Raw genomic sequence first — 21,013 nt, 5'->3', positions numbered from 1 at the left:
TGAATTTAAACGAATCTCACACACACACACACACACACACACACACACACACACACACGAAGCCAATGAATATTTTTTCCCTCGTCTTATACAGACTATTAATAGACGAAGTAGAATACGGATGTTTTAATATTGCAAAACGAGTCAGAATTAGAAAAATAAAAGGTTTGTTAAAAGGATGAAGGCTATAGTGATTTTTAAAAACAGACCAATGTGATATTGAGAGTGCGGTTGGGGAAACAAAACACGTTTTGTGTCGTGAGTTTTCTCTATCAATAGGCCTGGATATTACAGGAGCTCCACCTGAATAAAAACAATATTATTTTTGATATTTTCTGAAAGAAAAGCGATGTGAAGAAATGCAAACGATGGATAGCGACCTTTCCTGATAAAAAAGGGTAATAAAAATAATCGGTGGATGAGTTGATTATTATTATTATTATTATTATTATTATTATTATTATTATTAGCATGTTGTTGTTGTTCTTGTTCTTAATAATAACAACAACAACAACAACAACAACAATTTCTAAATTACTAAAAAATGTGAGATGGTCAAATTAATTATTAATTCCTGCTATAGTAACTACAAAAAAGTCCTACAAATACTATAAAAACTACCGAAATCCTACAAATACTTTGAAAAACCAGTTGCAATAATAAACGAAAAACAAAAATATAAATAAGCCTAGCAAATATCTATAATAATACACTCCAAGACACAAAGCATTATTATTATTATTATTATTATTATTATTATTATTATTATTATTATTATTACTGTTGTTTATTATTATTATTATTATTATTATTAGTGCGACATTTTAAATGTTGATTTAAAAACGATGCAGTAATTCTTGCGGTAGGCCTGGTTAACTGGTCAGGTAAATGATCCCGGATGTTGTTCATGCTGTATATTTGATCTTCATGTTGCTCTGCTTAAACAACAGACACGCGGTGTTTGCTCTCGTGCTCTTATTCTAATTACAGCACAGCTGAAATGAAAGGTGTGTTATAGCGATAATGTGTATAAAAGTACTCCGCTGTGTTCTCACAATAATTATGGGCTCTTGTGAAGTTTGGGGTTGCCACGAAAGTATATTATATATACATATATATACACACACACACACATATATATGTGTGTATATATATATATATATATGGAATATCTCTTACAGCTCTCACACTACTGAGAAATAGTTCCTGTTAGAAGTTGACTGTTACTCTCTAATCACTTTATTATTATTACTATTATTGTTGTTATTATTATTATTATTATTATTATTATTATTATTATTATTATCATCATCTATAAACGCATAAATATCTTTTCGACTAAGGGAGTTAGATCAAGGAGGCAAGACGGAAACTGTTGGACTGCCGTATCTGTGTGTGTGTGTGTGTGTGTGTGTGTGTGTGTGTGTACGGGGGGGGGGGGTTGATAAAACAGCCAACAAAAGAGTCATGACACATTCTGCTTGGAGGCTCTGAAAAAATGAATGAATATAGAAATAAAAACAATGATTTATGTAATAAAATAAAAACAGCAAAATACTTAACTACAATATTTGCAATATTTATGTGCAACCCCCCCCCCCCCCCCCCGTATACACACCCCTCTTTCATTTAAAGCTCTACAAGTTAGCCTGACAGCAACTAATCTATAGTTGTGATAACCTCATCATTTTAAGCAACTCTTACGTCACTTGTGACGTGTGCAAACATACCTCTAGGCCTGTCATTCATGCGCCTTTGCTGCCCTTAACCTTGCATTTAAAAATGATGTTATCTGATTTGAAGACTCTGTGTAAAAACCGAATGCGGAACAAATTCAGTGATCTTAAGTATAGCAGGCACGGCATAAAGGATTGAAAATGTAAGAAAACTGAAGAGGTTTATTTTGGCGTATATAGGCTTGTTACAGCCTTGCCTGCTGAAAATAAATAAATAAATAAATAAATAAAGTGTTTAACAGAATTAGATCATTTATGTTGTTGTTTTTATATTCTATAATTGTATACATGATTTTAATATTTTGCGATTGTTATTTATTTTAATTAGCCTATTCTTAGGCAGTTTATTAAACGCCCCAGATGTAGCCTACTGCCCTAATAAGTCATTAGACTTTAAAATGATAAATAATAAAAGTAAAAGAGTAGCTACCCAATGACGCAATCTATCTATCTATCTATCTATCTATCTATCTATCTATATATATATATATATATATATATATATATATATATATATATATATATATATATATATATATATATATATAAAACAAACAAGTGTAATGCTTCTAAACTGTTAAACTAACAGTAAATATGATGTGACTGAGCTGGGCTACACAGTAGACAGAATATACAAGGGTAGTAGCTGTCCTTAGTATTACAAAGAGGCACTTTATAGATTAAATAAATAGGAAATAAAGAGGAAAAAAGAGGGAGAAACGGGGAAATAAAGAGGAAAAAAAGTTAGTGAAATCCCATAAAATGAAACGAAGCCTGTAAGAAGAAGAGCAGATAAATAAATCAGACGTCCTTTAAAACCTATAAAATGTCTGTTTCTAATAATATTAATAAAAACGACAGCCTTGTATTTCCTATAAAAACAGCCTGCTGTGCAACGCAGCCAGATCAGATCCTGTGTATGATCATAAACAAACACGCTGTGGTTATGAACGCGTTATAAGCGGTCGCAGTGTTTATGAGCGACCGGGAATGACGTCTGGGGAATGAAAAGAACGTTTAAAGTGACAAACTCTTTCCGCGGCGGAACAACATTTGTTGTTGTTGTTGTTGTTGTTGTTGTTTTTACACGATGCATTGTGGGTAAAATGTAGGAACCTTAAACTATTTTCTATGTAGGTGCATGTGCGCGCGCTTGTTGCTCGGTAAATCAGCGTGGCCCGTGAATTAATGCCCAAAGCCACACACACACACACACAGGACAGCCTGCCAGTCGCGCGCGCTGTTAATGATAGGCAAGCTCGCGCTTCAGACCGACATTTCCTCACGGTTTAAAAAGTAATAATCCTTTTTTTTTTTTTTTTTTTTTTATAAAGTTGTGTGTATGTGTGTGTGAGAGAGAGAGAGACAGAGAGAGAGAGAGAGAGTGAGAGAGTGAGTGTGAGTGTGTGTGTGTGTGTGTGTGTTGATAGAGTCCAGTGTTTAACGTTCTCGTCTCGCGCCTGCGACGGAGGAGGTGTTGAAGCAAAATAGGGAACCGGGGGGTCCCGTTACCGTAAAAAAAAAAGAAAAGAAAAAAAAACCAACAAACACAGCGAGAGGGAGAGAGAGAGAGAGAGAGAGAGAGAGAGAGAGAGAGAGAGAGAGAGAGAGAGAGAAGAGGAAAAGAAGACGGAAAGAAAGACGTGATTAAGACATGAAGCGAGAAGAGCCGTAATTTCCATCTTTAATACTCACCGGTGCGCTTTAGGAGGCGCGTCGCCGCTCAGCGTGTGTGTGTGCGCGCGAGCGCGCGTGCGTGAATGTGTGTGTGAGTGTGTGTGTGTGAGAGAGAGAGAGAGAGAGAGAGAGAGAGTGTGTGTGTGTGTGTGTTTTAATGAAAAAAAAAAATTGAACACCGGAAGTCTCGCGACTGTGTTTCGTCGTCGAAGTTCCACGCTCAGTAGTTGCGGGAGTGTGTGCGGGAGTGTGTGCGGTGTCCTGTCACGCGCCGCCGCCGCCGCTGCTGATGGTGTCGGGATGAAGAATCACTCACAGTGAACCGGAATCGTGCAGAAGTCTCGAGGTCGCAGATAATCCGCCCGCGTTCCTGTTCTCCGCCTGAGAGACAAACAGAGAGAACTGACTGAATATATCTATAGAGAACGAAGAAGAAGAGAGAGGGAAAGACGGGACGAAGAGACGAGGAGACTCTGGGCTCGGGGCCGACTTGTTGAGTTCTTTTCTGTCGGTTCCGGTATCACCGAAGAGATCGCGAGCCGTGCACCCGTTCACCCCGCGCCTTCTTCCTCTCCACTGGGCGCTCCTTTCTTTCTTTCTTTTTTTTTTTGTGTGGAAAAGCCGACTTTTTTTGAGGGGAAATGGGTGTTTGAGACTGTTGGCAATTTCCCCTTCACAACACAACAATGGTACGTGATATGTGAATTAATCTCTTTCTCACTGGTGCAGCTCAGATTCCCTGACAAAACAACAACCACAACAACAACAACAACAACAAAAAAGCCAACAATGTCCAGCCTAAATACAAAGCCAAGACTGTTACACTGTTATTATTTATACTTGTTTTCCCTTAGGCTACATGTGTTCAAATTTCAAAAGTTTATGAATGTATTTAAAAATACACACGTATGCACCACTCAGTCAAGTGTCCTGGAGATAGATTAATGCTTCAGATCATTTTTAAAAAAAATTCCTTTCTTTTTAATTTTTTTTTTTAAATTTAGCAATATAACAATAACAGTATAATATCAGTAACACTAATATATGCACTCACTCTATACAACTAGTTCATTTTCCTTGTTGCACGTCTTTTCTGACTTTACACGCTTAAAAATAAAGGTTCTTCAACGGTTCTTTACAGCGCCATAGCTTCTTCAAAGAACCTTCTTCTTGTCAAGAACCCTTTTTCATTGTACAGGGTTCTTGGGTTGAGCTGTATGACTCTTTGGGGATTAAAGAATGTTTAATGTTCATGTCTCATTATAGGTTCTTCAGAGCAGTGTATTGGTTCTTCAGGGTATCTTCTCTTAGCAGGTTAACGTGAACCCTATAAAGTGGGCCTGGAAAAGGTTCTCCTGGCATCACTTTTAAGAACCTTACTTTGGTTCCTTAAAGTACTAACTAAGGGTTGTTGTTTTTTTTTTTTATAGAGAACTTATGATAATATGGTTCCTTGTAGCACTGCTTTGAAGAACCATTTTTGGGGTTCTTTAAAGCACCAGTAACTAGATGGTTCTCTAAAGAACTTGAGGGCAAAAGGTTCTTTGTACAACTTGGAAGGTTTCATCTATGGCATCAGGCTGAAAAACTAATTGGAGCCTTTATTTTTAAGAGTGTAATGTGTATGTTTTACTATATATATATATATATATATATATATATATATATATATATATATATATATATACACACACACACACACACACATATATATATATATATATATATATATATATATATATATATATATATATATATATATATATATATAAAAATGTATGCCTAAAAATGTATATATTTATATATATATGTATATTTCAGGCATTTTACATTTTATATATAGGGAGCAAAAGACTAAAAATGGTCAATGTTTTGGACCCTGGATTTCTTTAACCTTAAAACTAAATTCCTTTAAGGTCATCCAATGTAATGTGCATGTTATTATATGTAATAACACGTGTTATAACTGTCACGTGGGCTCTAATCGTTGTTGTTGTAGTAGTACTTGTTGGTGTGGTTGTTGTTGTTGTTGTTGTTTTTTTTTCCTTAAAGTAGCGAGTGCTTCAAAACCTCAAATGATATCTTTCACGTCATCATTCCTCCACCGCTCATATACGTGGCTTATTGTATTGAATAGTAACTGTATTTTGCGGTATTTATTTGTCAGGCTCATTTTTTCCCCCTCTCGGTATTTCCTTTTTTTTTTTCAACCGCAGAACTGTTTCGACTGGTTTTGGCATTTGGTTTTAATCAAATGTTTAATCAAATGTTCCCTTTCCAAAGACCTCCGAGGATGGACTGACACGCCCTCACAGGCAATAAGTCAGGCTTTGAATCTGTAACTGAACTGGCCTTGGGCAAGCATTTTTTAATCATGACAAACCTTATTATCTATTAATATATATATATATATATATATATATATATATATATATATATATATATATATATATATATATATATATATATATATATAGTTAGCCAGCAATGTATTTCTATTCAGCCGAGCACACCTGGAAGGAACGTCATCAGGAAAGAGTAATAAGTGCTCTTTGATATGAAGATGAAGAAGCAGGGCTGAACCAAGTTAACAAGTTTGGGTTTTGCATAAACAGTGAAGCCATGGAGTTTTGGAATAATATGTTGCTAAAGGCTAAAAGGTCATTGTGTTCGCTTTACTGTTGTGAACTTACCGTTCTGTTGATTTTACTTATTTTTTCATTCGTTGTTTAATATTGCGGACAGGACACATACACGTTTTAAACTACTTTCAGCTTTTAGTCCTTTTTATTTGAATTTGAATCTTTATCCAAAACTTAGCTTTCCATTGAAAATATATACCTCTAGCCAGGATAATGGAATCTAACTCTCCAGTTATTATTATTATTATTATTATTATTATTATTATTATTATTATTATTGACCATTTACTCTCTATAGTCAGGCCTCAGCCATTCATGCCCATGTATTAACAAGTCATTTTGAATAAAACTTCTAAAATGCCCAGTGAGCGTTATACAAACAACATGGCAGCAACTTCTCATTAGAGTTGTTTTTTTTTTTTTTTTCATGCACGTTAGCGTTGGGCAAATATTCTTTGCTCTTTTCTCAGACGGACAGATGACACGTGGACTCGACTCAGCTTGACTTCCAGAACATTCTGTGAGTTGAACCGATCTGGCAGACGCTCCTCGAGCTGATAGGTCGACGTGGTTGTCTCGGTGCCACGGTTGTCGTGGCGACCGTGTCCTGCGGTGACGGCGGGTAGCCGCGTGAACTCATTTTTGGCTGTAAAAACTTCGAGAGCGAGGGAAAGTTTGCTGTTTGTGCGAGCAGCGTCGTCCATAACAGTGGTCACCGAGACTCTCTCTCTCTTTCTCTCTCTCTGTCTCTCACACACACACGCATAAATTGTGTGTATGTACTATAGATGTGCAGGGAGTGTTGGACGTGCACCTCGTGAAGACGTCGAAACCGACACACATCTGTGTTTCCTCTCGCGTACGCAGTGAGCTGACCCGAGCCCGCACAGGCCACGAGAAAAAGAAAAAGAAATGAACATTTCAAATTGAAAAGCTGAGGTGCAAAGTGCAGAGCAGTTCTGGCGCAGCTCGAGCGCTTTAAGAGCCAGAAAACTAAAGTCAAACCCCCCAAAATGCCCCGCAATAATTAGCGGCACCGTAACCGTTCCACTCTTCCAGCTCCCGTGCACCATTCGCGCTCTTCCTCTCTTGCTCTGTGTTGTTCCCTCTGAGACGTCGGTGCGAGAAATCACATTTTTCCAACACTTCTCCCCGAGGTGCTCCTGGCAGACGCACAGACGAAGGCCGCTCCATCCTTTCATACAGCCTCCTTTCTCGCTTTCCCGCCATTCTCTCTATTTCCATCTCTCGCTCTCTCTTTGAAGTGCTAGCCATCGCTGGCGTCTCTATCTTGCCGGCTAACATTTTTTAAAAACCAAAAAAACCAAAAACAAAATTTAAAAAAAAAACAAAACACCGAAGGTAAACAATGGAGCAAATCGTAATGGCCGTGTCGTCTGGAGAGGAAACAAACAAACAAACAAACAAACGACAAAACTATTGCGATTGTTTCACGGCCAAACGATTTTGAGAACCCAACCGTGTCTGCGTGAAGCGTATACGTGTACTGTATGTACATGTGTGTGAATGACTGCATCGTGTGCCTGAGCGACAGAGAGAGAGAGTTAAAGACATTCCAGTTAACTCTCACGACTCTCACCATATGTTCATCCACATACATTTTCTCTGTCTCTCTGTCCGTCCCGTCAGGAACTACCGCTCAAACCCCTCTCATTTGATTCCATTATGAACCGACCAATTAAACATTTGAAACAAAAGGCCGCCATTTACTGGCAGGAGAAAGGAAACCTGTCACAATTAGCACATTTACATACATTTCTATTGACTCCAATTAGGTCACCAGCTCCCACAGCCCTCTTTGAATCGTGCTCTTTCTCTCTTTCCGCCGCCGAGCCTCTAAAATGTTAATTAAGGATGAGGAACTCCAGATTCTGGCTACGGGTTGGCCATATGGACCCCGCATATGCTCCATATATATATATATATATATATATATATATATATATATATATATATATATATATATATATATATATATATATATATATACACATACATACACGCACCATATATAATTAATAGCGTGGTTCTCTCAATAAGCCGAACTGGCATCTGGTACGAAGGTTATTTTCTTTATATTCAACAACACGGTCGAATCCACTCCGAGGCCCTGTAGGAGCTGGTGTTTTAACTCTGTTGGGATTCTTTTTAATAAGCACTGATTTTAAACAGTATCCAGTGGGGTTTATTTGGGCAAACGCTCCTCAGACGTTCTCCAGCCGTTCTCGGTTTCGGTGTTCTGTCAAGTTTCTAAGGTTTTCTCAACATCATTATTGGACTTATTCTCCAGTCACTGGCTCAATAATTCATGTTGATTCTGTTTGGCCCTGATAGCACGCCCACGCATTAACTAGGCTATAGATCCAACTCCAGCCCGGAGGCCGAGCATCACAATTAGGACGCGAGACAAAAAAACTGATCATAAATCAGCACTTTTATCCCAAGACCTTTGATGAATAAAACCGCTGGCCCACGTTTTTTTTGGCAGAAAGGCGCCTTTTATTCTCTCGGTTTTGGAGCCGAAGCTAACATCCACGGCCATGACGGCGCTCTTGCCAGGCGCTAAGACCTGGACACTGAACAGCCCAGGCCAAAATGGCGGCCATTCATTTATTTATTTATTTATTTATTTATTTATTTATTTATTTATTTATTTATTTTTTATTCAACCCTCCTCCCCTAAGACGTAATAAGGACAAGGAGAACTCTGTGAAACTCTGCGTACCATAATGTCCTAATAGAGGTCATTAGAAAGGGCACATTTGCAGGATAAGATGTTAGCATGGCGCTGCTAAGCCTCTATAAAAACTCATGAGAGAGAAACGGGAGCGCTAACCTCTCATTGGGAGGGATATGAATAGCCTTTGTTTTTCACCACTCCTCTGCGCCAATGGCTGGAACTTATTATGAGGTTGTGTGTGTGTGTGTGTGTGTGTGTGTGTGTGTGTGTGTGTGTGTTTTAATATGTAGGCCTATTTATGCATAAAACCCATATTTGTGGTGAGTTTTATGTGAATGTGTATGTGTACACGTGTTCATCTGTGCCTATGTATGAGCATATTCTCCTTTTTTTAACAAATGCGTCTTCATGTATGAAAGTGTATGTGCGAGTGTGTGTGTGTGTGTGTGTGTGTGTGTGTGTGTCTCATCTGCCTCCTCGTCCCACAAGGGGCATCAGAGTGTGTCTGTGTGTGTGTGTGTGTGTGTGTGTGTGTGTGTGTGTGTGTGTGTGTGTGTGTGTGTGGTTCAGTGTGTGCCAGGTAGGTGGTGGTGGTGGATAGCTGGTTGGTGGATGGTTTTTGGCTCGGCTGGACCGGTACCAGGTGCGGTTTCTGTGTCCATGAAAGCTGTGAAATGCAATAGGATTTCGCAGGATTTTCTGGCTATGCAGTTCACCGCCTTTTATTTTTTCTCTCCAAAGACAAAGATTTGGCCTCAACCTTTCCTTCTCTCTCCCTCTCTCTCTCTCTCTCTCTCTCTCTCTCTCGCCTGGCTAATGCAACTCACAGCATACAAATTAACTAGTGTGAACGGAAAGGTGTCCTTTTTTTAAAAAAAAAACAAAACCAAAAACAGTCTCTGAACTGAACCTGAGGTTTCTGGCAGAACTGAAGAGTTTAGAGAGGTGCCGGTTGTGAAATGTTAATCACGTACCTTTTTTCTGTTTGTTTGTTTTTTACACAACTATATTATTCGCGAATGATCTACATGGTGAGCAGTAATATTCCTTTCGACCGTGAACACTAGGTTCGCTCTCATTTCACAAGAACCGATCTAATTTACCTCTAATTTACTTCACCCGAGACATTTCGGAAATTTCCGTGACCTATGTTTTTGGTTATTAACTGTTGGACTGGAGCTATGGCATTGATATAGCTAACAAGTAGTGTGATACAGGCATGGTCGAATCTTATATTTATTACCTAGCCCGTTGAATTAGTCGAAGCTCTAGAGTACGTGCTGCCTAGTCCATTGTTTCGGTTGCCTGGAAACCTGACTGGCTAAATTAAAACCTGGTTATGTAAATGTAAATGTTATTTTTTTGGTATTGTTCTAAATCATATACTATCGAAATCATGTATATAGTAAGTATAAGAGTTGTATGGCAGATTTGCTTTTTATTTTGCTCTGTTTCATCACCGATTCTGAAAAAAATGGTCTGTAATTAAAAGTAAAAAAGATAACAGAAAAAAACAAGTCCTACCCACAGCTAGATCACACCCTGACTGACATGTGTAGTGCAGCAGGAGGACTGAGCATTGAGGTGTATTACACCACTGTGAAAAGCATCATATTTTAACATTAGTAAACATAAAAACCTTTTTAAAAAAAAAAAAAAAAAAAAAAAATTTTATGGTTGCTGAATCCACTAGGCAACAACGAATAAAAACCGAACAGCCTGAGCATCAGGGACAAGCAGGTTTAATGTCCAGACTGTTAGGTTTTTATTCGTAGTTGATCTATCCATCCCTGTTGAATGTCCACATAGCCAGTCCCTCCAGGACTCCGTGGTATCCTGAGGAGTGAATACCGAATTACGTGATGCGGGTTTAAGGACGCTGAGATCTAGAAACACGAACAAAACATCACGTGTAGATAGATGGTGATGGAATCGTAAACGGCGTCAAAACCGATGGTGCGTTCAAACTTCGGGAGAACCGCTAGACGACCAAATCCCTGCTACACACCGGTAACCCAACCTCCTAATGCTGTGGCACGAATCAGTCGTCAGGTAGACGACCTTCCAACTTCACGAAAAGTCCAATCTTATGCCTGGAAGTAAAATATCTTAACTGTAAAAGCAACATCGTTCCAAATATGGAACGTTTTTACATCAGGGTTCTTGTCAATTTGTTTTCTTGGATCCTCGTTAAACATATAGACCTGAGTCCAGCTGAATGTTGTAACATCATCGTGTATACGAATAACCTCTTCTTTCTTTCTTTTCTTTTTTTTACACAGTTCCGTATCGTTCAACCTTTTTGGCCACGCCTCCTAAAGTTTGAGTGTAGCTACATTTCTAGTGTGATAATCCCATTTCTAGCGCAAATGCAGGTTCTGCTGTTTCTGCAGTTTTCTCACATGCCTTGTTTAAAAATGAGATTAGCTTTAGCAATTCCATTCGGAAGCAACAATCTGAAAATTTGAGCATGTATTTGGATTTGAACAAAATTGAAAATTACTTAAGTGGGAGCTACATGAAGCTCATAGGTCCAGAAGCAAACTTAAACCACGTCCCGTGCCTTGGCTGATCGGCTCCAATTACACCGAACGTTTGTGTAAATTTGATTCTTCAATCAGCACGGTGCAGAAAGGCCGTTAAACATGGTGTTAAAAAGGATTTTTCGAGGCTTTATGTCTTAAGACTCGGCCTGTGTGTGGTCATTTGTGAGCGTCTGAGAGCGTTAGATAAGAGCAGCTGTGAATCGTGAAATGAAGTGCCTCTCTGTTTGACTTGCAGGCCACGGAGTCGTATCTGGTGCATGAAGAGGCGAGCCGAGGAGCCGCGCTGCCCGAGTGCTTCCTGGTCCCAGACACTTACAGGGTACGAACTGACTCTCGTTCTCTGCTCTTTGTCCTCCCCCTCCTTTTTTTTTTTTCTCTCTCGGTGTTTCTTTCAGTAGTCACGTCCATGAACACCCCGAACACGTCCATGTCTCTTCATGTGGACCAGTTGGTCACTTCTACACTATTTCAATACGATATTTCAATATGATCAATTTCAGTACTTCAATATCACCGACCCACCCATCAACATACTATTAAAAACATTATTAGAGTAAAACAGAATGATATCACAGGAAGTCGAGGGTAGGTTGGCTGTCTGTTATGGTATATATATATATATATATATAAATATTTTAACTTCTTGTTACTTAGTCTGTTTTTTTTCAGTAGTTTGGTGTGCTGTGTGCATGTGTTCCAAGGTCAGCTTCAGAAAAAGGCAATAATAGTGGTAGGAATCTCTCAGGAATCTCCCCGCCATTCCAGTTTACCCACAATAAAATTATTTCCTACATCTTGACTCATCTCAATTTTTCATTTCTGTAGCCATATTAGATATTTTTTTCCCGGTGTGAACATTAGCATCTTTTAAACCATAAGATTATTGTCATTACTCAAGAAGAAGAAGAAGAAGACGAAGGCTTAATTTCCATTAGAGCTTCCAGGACAAGTTTTACTCTCTGACTAGTATTACAACGTTCAGCATGAAATATTTACATATTTGACAGTTTTCTAAATAAATATAAAACAGTTTTCCCAAAATGGCTTTTACAATATAAAAATGTCTTAAAAAAAAAAAAAACTTTTACGGTGTATTAGCTTCGATATATTAATGCCATTATGTCACACACTGTGTAGTGAGCATACTGAGTGAGTCAGGTCTGTTTCGGTTTAACTGTGGGAATTATTAACGAGTGTAACGAGTTGATGGACTGTCATATGGGTCACCTGGAAAATGTTCAACTGGGCTAACGGGAGCCCAGAAATGGGGAAAAAATCGTCGTGGGTAAATCGAGAAAATCGCTTTCAGAATAGTAACATTTATGATATAAAGGAGAAGATTGATACCATTTTTTTTTTTTTTACCTTCTGTGGTTTGTGATATTTAAAATAATAATAATAATTAAAAAAAACAGGATAAATTGAAAGACTCAGGAACGTTCGGTTATATTTGAATACTATGTTAGTGATTAAAGTAATTAAAATGCCATCCTTACAGAAACAGAATCCTGATAGCCTTAGTACAATATCAGAAATGTTTGGTAGTGACATTTTCAACAATAACAACAACAACAATAATAATAATAATAATAATAATAATAATAATAATAATAATAATAATAATATGGTCCAAAACATAAAACACTTCACTATAGCGCCATCGTTAGGCCGATTTGGACTCATATCTCTTGTCTGAATAGCGTTTGGGAGTCTAATCTACTGACCAAGTTTCGCGTCTGTACCACATATTGATCAGTTTTAGCAGAGAAAACTAATCATCAGAAAATTCAAAAAGTGCTTGGCCCCCTAATAAACGTTTATACACAAACCTGGGACAGGTTCTGATGTTGGTGCATTTAATGCAAAATCGATTTTCTCATCTATCGTGATGCATATCATGTATCGTAAACCATCTTTTCACGGTATCAGCATCGTGATGTGATTTGTTGTTGTTGTTATTATTGTTGTTGTTGTTGTATTGCTCACTCTCCACTACTCTAACCTGCCGATGAGCACTAAAACCTAGCGTGTGTCCTATATTTGAATGAAAAATTCAGTTTTCTCTGTTAAAGTGCAGCGTGTCAGGGCCTTTAGGGAACAGCTTATTGTTCTCTGATTATTCGAATGCCAGCCAGATAATAACGGAGCTCGTGGAATTACAGGGTATTGGACTTTGATTTCGATCGCATGAATGGGGCGTTTGATTAGTCCTCTGTCTGGCCAAGAATTAGCTTCGAGTCACACAAGCGTACGATTCATTCACAGGTGAATCGACGTAAAGCTTCTTTCCGATGTACAGGACAAATGAATAAATCTGGTTTATAACGTAATCTGAAGATCGGCTCGGTTACTGAGATAATGCTCTTATATCATATGGCGTGCTTTGTGTTTTGGACGTGTTGTAAAGCTCTATAGAGCAAACATATCGGCGTAAAACGTCATTACCGTCATTTAATTACAAGCCATATGGGAGGGATTAAGGTTCAGTGAGCGTGTGTGTGTGTGTGTGTAAGTGTGTGCATGTTAGAAGGGAAAACCACATGCTCTAACTATATTGCATTTCTTGTGTGTTTTAATGGGAGCATTACCGACTGAAACCGCTAACCTCGACTTCTTGTTTCTGGACCCCTGCTTAGCTAGAGAGAGAGAGAGAGAGAGAGGGGAGAGAGAGAGACAGAGAAAGAGAGAGAGAGAAAGAGAGAGAGAAGGTTGCGTGTGTAGGAATAAAAAAAATCGCTCGTAAAAAATGAAATGATTTCTTTTTATTTCACCTCACACTCTTATTGTATTTAATGACTTGCGTGTGTGTGTGTGTGTGTGTGTGTGTGTGTGTGTGTGGACTTTTTGCTAGTGTATGCAGCACACGCACTTCGGCTTGTTGAGTTGCCGCCCTTGGGCGTTGTGAGAGAAACTGGGTATCCAAGCACTCTTACCATTCTCTGCTCTCTCTCTCTCTCTCTCTCTCTCTCTCTTTCTTGTTTTCCTTTTACTCTCAATGTCTCTCGCTCACTATTTTCCCTCTATGAGTTGTTTCCATACCGGCTGTGTTCTCGCTCCCGTCGGTTCCCGTCACCTCATCCTTTCTGAGGACACTTTAGCTCGTTCGACAGCTGCTCGGACTCAGAGACCGCACCGCACGGTCTCGTAGAGATACTCGTCTGTAACTTCAGGGTTAGAAGGTAAAGCTGGCTGCATGGTTGTCTCCTGAAAACATGGCTGAGGAACAAATGTCCTCGGCAACACGTTATTCGGAGATGTGTGACCGCTGTTCATCGTGGTTAAATTAATTGTTCGATGTTGAATTATGGTTTCAGCTCCGTACCTTTACATATCTTTGGTTTAACTTACTGACCTTCAGTCTACTGCCTAACCCGAACCCTAACCCTGTCAGTCAGCAAAGTATTTCAGCTAGAGAAAAGGTCTGAAACTACACAAACTACTGCGTCTTCTAAAGCAGCCGATCGTGTACGGTTTATGCAAATCATTTAGCTAAAGGCAGCTCATCAGTCCAGACGCTAGCTACAGGGCTAGAGACATTTAGTCAGAAACTAAAAGAGAAATAATCACCACAGACTTTTCATTTAATCTAATCTCTCTGGTCTGATTAGCTTAACTGACGACATGTCTGGTTAAAATAAAACAACAACAATGAAAGCAGAATGTTTAAAGACAATTGGACATATATACTGAAAAGTGAAATCCTATAATCTTATGGGGAAATCTAGGTTGCTGAATGGTTGTTCCTCTGGAGAATCTTTGGGAGGTTCTATGTAGAACCCTACATACGGTTCCCAGTAACCTTAGAAAGAACCTTAGAAACCTTCTAAAGAAGCCCTAAGGAACCCTTTTTTCTAAGTGTGAATAGGGTGTGGTTTAGGACACGCCCACAGAGGGCTGACAGCAGGACATTTCCTTCCATTCCTTTTTTAAAGTGTTGCACAGTGCACTTGTTTCTCCAACACCGGAGACAGTGACTAGGAGTCATTTGTAAACATGTCCAAAAGTGAATGGAACTGTAGTAAACAGTTTGTCAACCTATTAGGAACGTGAAAGACGGGTTATTGTGTCATAAGATATAAGAACCAATCACATTCTAATATGCAAATGCAGGCAAGAAGGGGAAGGAGCGGAAGCACGGAGGGAGGGTTAAACTCGTTAAAAAATTCAAACGATGTTGCCTGATTTGGATCTGGATCGATTTGATATGAACTCCTAACCCTAATCGTAACCATTTTATAATTCGCTCTTCGTAGAATTCGAGTTATGATCAGTTTAAAGACCTTTTTTTTTTTTTTTTTTTATGGTCACACAAAGTTTTGGGTGACTTTCAGACTTTAAAACAAACCTCATGCTAAATCAGAAAGCCAGTTCAGTTTTCCCAGCTATTAATAATAGCTTGGTAAGCCTATAGAATGTTAAACTAGAGGCTAGTGGAGCTTTTAATGGTTAGCTGATCAAAAACGCTTGGGTTTACTGGTCCAAAAGATGTGGTTACATGGCCTACTAGGTGAGTCAGAGACAAAAAAAAAAAAAAAAAGCACAAGTAAACGTGTTGAAATGTTTTTTTGTGAATTAAACACACAGAGCAGCTTAGCTATAGAACAGCAGGCTACTGCCAAAATATTAGCATTTTTCCACACGACGCTTTAAGTTGATTATTAGTAGTCTCGCCAAAGGTATTTTTTTTTTGGTCTTGCCAACTAGGTTATTAGGACAACACCTAATTTAAAAGGTCACAAGACACATGAACAAGGGCTAAATCTCTACAGTGGTTTCTTTCGCCTGTTTCACTTGTAACGAGGTTAAAATCATTCATTTCAGTCAACATCGAAGCGGAATAAATACTACATTCGAAGGAAAGAAGCTAAACACTAAAAACTGCCTTTGTCCTTTCAGTCAGCGAAGCAGAATTGTATAGGAACGTCTTCAAGCTACGTATATAACGGGTGACCTTTAAGTCCAGTTTTGTTCAGTAGAGACCCTTTCGCATCATCTGTACAAAAACGCACCTGTACAGAACATCCTTTCAGGCACTTTATCCATCCTGAACGTGTTGCCTGAACACTGGTATCCGTTAAACGAGCAGTTCGGAATGTTGCCTCTGTTGCCTGTGAAGTGAACCGCAATTGTATTTAAATTAGAGTGGCGAGACTTCGTCGTCCCCAAACCCCACTGAATAAATGCGCAACCTGGAAATGTTTCAGGGACTGAGATCATTTCAGAATTTCAGCACGGAAAAACGTGAATGAGTCTTATAGATATAAGACAAGGTCTTAACGAGGTCCGACTGCACGCTCCGCTGATTGAACGTACAAAAACATACCACAAAGAAAGCCGTGTTTAGTCTAAAACCAAAGGTTAGTGACTTTTCTGGGACTCGACTGTTTGTTCCTCTATGACTTTTACTGAACAGAAGCGTAAATAAAAAATGAACACAGATGTAGATAGCCAACTCTTTGAGTATTGTTTGTATAGTCGAGGGTTGTTAGCTACTTAGTTCCTTTTCTGATAGGGAAACACTGTTGTTCGCTACTGTAAACATTCTCATTAATAAAGGTACCAAACTGTACTTTTCCTTGTCTCTGGGATGGTACCAGGAAGTAGCTCTGGATGATATGACAATATAATTTTGGTATCATGATAAATTGTATCATAGTATACTTTTCGGAGATATATTTCTATTTCTATATCTATATCTTTATCTAACTATATGTATATATATATATATATATATATATATATATATATATATATATATATATATATATATATATACACTGTGCAAAAGTTTTAGACACCCTATTTTTTTTATTTTTTATTATTTGATGACTTCTACATTATGGAGTCAGTACAAAAACATTTTAGATTCCCAAACGTTAGATTTCCAGCGCACAATTAAATGTTACAGAAAAACGTTTGCGCGTCAGTAAAGAAAGCAGCGTATTACATAAGAGACACTTTTCAAACAATAAAACACGATGAAGGCTGCCGGGGTTTTTCTGCAGAAATAAGAAGCGAGATGCTCGATAACACATACGGTTAATTTCCCTATAAAACCTGCACACATTGTACCCGAGACTACTCATTTATTTATTTATTTATTTATTTATTTATTGTCACACCAAATATTGACTTTGTTTCATTTACTACTGTTTACTGCTTTTAAATGTAGAAACATTTCATTTGATTATTTTTGAAGACATCTTCAAAATATCCGCTCACCAAACACCACGAACGCAGCATTAGAGTAGCCAATCCAAGCATGTTCTGGGGAGGGAGGAGGAAACCGGAGAGCCCGGAGGAAACCCACAGGGAGACTCGCATGTGAAACTGTGAGGCAGGAGCACAGTGATATCGTGAATGACGGAGGGTTTTAGGTTACAAACTGCGGCTTGAATAGAAAAATAGAGATGGTGCCAGTGGTAGGTGCTAACAGGAACGGCTCTTCTCTTCAATAGAAACAGACTGCGCGTGAGGTAAAGAGGAGCTTTAGAAAAACCTGTGTGTGTGTGTGTGTTTATTTGACTGGGATTGGAGAGGAAAAGAAAGATCGAGGAGAGAGCAGAGGTGTGTGTGTGTGTGTGTGTGTGTGTGCGCGCGCGCGCGCGCGTGCGTGTGTGTTTTTTCTTCTTCTTCTACTTCTTCCTGGCCAGAAGTTTGAGCTTTCACTTTCTGGCTCCTAGGCGGGGTTTGTTGGAGGAGTGGGGAGGAGGAGGAGGAGGAGGAGGAGGGTGAGGAGGGGGGCGGGGCACGAGCGCGAGTTATTGCTATGCGACCCGACACTGCGAACTTCCATTCAGCTCCGTAAACGCTCCTCCAATGTTTAATTCCGAAGTAGCAATGTATTCTCCGTACTGCCTGACACAGGTAATGCAAAATTAACCATCATCATCATTATCATCATCATACTGTATAGATGGAAGTTTTGGGGGGGGTTTTTTGCGCATGTGCACTGTGTGATTTTTGAATTGCATTGTTATAACTTTTGCTGTTGGTCTCGTTCTGTTGCTCCTTTTAAATGTCTTGGGTTGCTGCGCGCGCGCGCGCTTGTGAGTGTGTGTACGTGTGTGTGTGTTTGTGTGTGTGTGTGGGGAGGGCGACCGGGGTGGGTGGGTGGTGGTGGAGGGGGGTTTGCTCTTCCTTTTTGCTCTTCTTTTTTTACTCTTCCGCGCTCTTCCCCTCCCCTGCGCGCGCTCTCCTGGTTCTCTGGTTCTCTCAAACCCCCCTCGTGCGTGGCATCTTTCCAGCGCGCGGATCTGCTTCGTCTCAGTGCACATGGGTTCTCGTAGAAAATGGCGCTTACACACTCGATCTACGGCTAAGCACAAATTTAAAACAACAACAACAACAACAACAAACAAACCAACAAACAAACCCTGCAGACCGCGCCGCGCGCGCGCGCTATTAAACTCGTCTAGTATGTGAAAAATACTAGGACATCCCGAATGCTCGCTCGCGCGCCTCTGTTTCGACGTGTTATGTCGTATTTGGGACGCCGCCTCGCCCGATTCATATAAACACCGGCTTAGTTTTCATTTGCGGGTTTTTTTTCTCCTCTCTGGAATTCTTCAGCATTTAAATGCACTGTTTTTTTTTGTTTGTTTTTAGTTTTGTCTGAAGGTTTTGATCAAACCTAAGACCATGCTGCCTGACAGAATGAACAGCTGTCAGCATGCACGGGGTTTTTTTTCCTGTTTTTTTTTTCTTTTTTCTTTTTTTTTACACCCGGCTTATCGCAGCAGATAAGACAAACTGCAGAATAGTTCAACGGCTTTAACTCATCTGAACTCTTTATTTTTTATTTTTTTACCAGTGCACCTGCATTCTCCTAAAAACATGCAGCTGCGGTTGTTATTGTTGTTGTTGTTGTTGTTGATGATATTGTTGATATTTTGGCATCAGGACGAACATCATCTGTTTATCCGCATTTTTTGTGTGTGTCATGTGAAGATTTGTGTGAGTTAGCGTGTGAAATGTTGCATCTGAACATTTGTGCAATGTAAACAAAACAGAACTAAAAATATTGCTAATTGTTACTCAGGACATTTTTGTCTCTTTTTGTCTTTTTGTGTGTGTGTGTGTGTGTGTGTGTGTGTGTGTGTGTGTGTGTGCAGCAGTTAAATAGGCTGTGCATTACAAAGTGGGTTGAGCAAATAAACTCGCAAAAAGCTTGGGATCGATTGTGTTTGAAATCCCGTACCAGAGTGTTCTTACTGAACTAAATTGTAAATGTATTGAACAGCGTTAAGATCGTAAATGATCGTGTTGTTTTGGGTTGTTTTTGACTCGTGTCTTGGCTCGAACGCTTGCACGGTCTGTATGATATGATGCACATAATTGTATCTGGGTTTTATTCATCAGAGAATTCAAAAAGAATTCCACTTCCAATGATAAATATTTATAGGTGTTTTTTTTGTTTTGTTTTGTTTTTGTTTTGTTTTTTAATTCTTGCATAAACTTTTTTTTTTTTTTTTATTCCCAACATTATTTATTTTTTTTGCTTTAATCTCTTATATCCAAATGTAGTATTCTCGGGAAATGATGAAGTATGGATGAAGATGTCATTTATATAAGAGAGAACTACACTGAGCTCATACATGCAAATTCAATTTGCATATAGTTGAATTAATTTTAACGATTGCATTTTTTTCATCAGTGTGATTTCTCTCTCTCTCACTCTCTCTCTCTCTCCTCTCTTTCTTTCTTTCTTTCTTTCTTTCTTTCCTTATTTAAATCTAATAGCCTACGGGTTTACATGCGGCCTAGTCCTGAATCTTAGCTCAAAAGCAAAAATGCAAAAATAACAGCCATCTTATTAGAGTTCTATTGAATTTATATCTGTATTATTTGTGTATATATGTATGTATTTTAAAATAATCAGTACAAAGCTGGAGGCTGTGTGTGTGTGTGTGTGTGTGTGTGTGTGTGTGTGTGTGTGTGAGAGAGAGAGAGAGAGAGAGAGAGAGAGAGAGAGAGAGCGTCGCTCCGTCCGCGAGGAAGAGTTTATTTATTTATTTATTTATTTATTTATTTATTTATTTATTTATTTGGAAACTCCGACTCGGCTCTTTTCCTCTTTGGCTCAAAAGTTTACTTGGATTAAGCTTGCTTCTCAGTAAGGCCTCAGTCTCGACATTTATTTTAGAAATAATATCACATTTCTTTCTTTTTTTTCTTTCTTTCTTTCTTTCTTTTTTTTTTTTTTTTTTTTTTTTTGCAAATCACTTTATATTTATTTATTCAAACTTTTTTTTTTTCCTGTACAGTTTCCTTCATTATTTTTTCTTAATTATTATTCCATCATTTCATAGAGCCTAAGGTTTTTGGCAACTGTTTTATTTTCCTACAGGCCGTGGTGCTGGAGGCTACAGGTCACTGAGACGTTGCATGAAAATGGGATTATTAATATTGATTATGAACAGTAGGCCGCGTGGGTTGTTTGGTATGGAATTGTTTTTATTTTGTATTTTTTTATTTTTTTTAAAAAAAAAGACAAAAACAAAAAACAAAAAACTTGAAACTGTATCAAACTGTTTCAGCAGCCTAGAGATATGACAAGATTGATTGATTCATTGTTTTAATCAGCTTTATTGCCTGGAAACTCCCACCCTCCTCCTCTAAAGTGTGCCTGCACTGAATACTCTGCATTTACAGCCGTGTTTCTCAAGAAGCCCTCGTTTCTTTTCAGCCTCTCACAGACATGCATACAGT

The 21,013-nt window shown here is 38.7% G+C and overlaps 1 protein-coding gene across 8 annotated transcripts in view; it reads left to right on the top strand.

Annotated features, from left to right (window-relative positions):
- The first annotated feature begins 3,149 nt into the window (after window positions 1-3,149).
- The window catches only part of LOC108258878 (nuclear factor 1 X-type), a 112,050-nt gene continuing 94,186 nt past the window's right edge, over window positions 3,150-21,013 (top strand). For 2 of the 8 annotated variants that reach the window (XR_008393508.1, XM_053676104.1), the window contains exons 1-2: window positions 3,152-4,102; window positions 11,538-11,621. Coding sequence is in view for 7 of the 8 variants with exons in the window: in XM_053676104.1 (XP_053532079.1) it covers window positions 4,100-4,102; window positions 11,538-11,621 (87 nt within the window). In the remaining variant the exon portion in view is untranslated. Of the gene's footprint in view, window positions 4,103-11,537; window positions 11,622-18,024; window positions 18,170-21,013 lie in introns of those variants that run through there. The other 6 variants (XM_053676105.1, XM_053676103.1, XM_053676102.1 and 3 more) reach the window with 5 other exon arrangements.

The sequence above is a fragment of the Ictalurus punctatus genome, chromosome 26, assembly GCF_001660625.3.
Source record: "Ictalurus punctatus breed USDA103 chromosome 26, Coco_2.0, whole genome shotgun sequence".
Lineage (NCBI taxonomy): Eukaryota > Metazoa > Chordata > Actinopteri > Siluriformes > Ictaluridae > Ictalurus > Ictalurus punctatus.
This window is presented reverse-complemented; position numbering and strand designations above follow the sequence as displayed.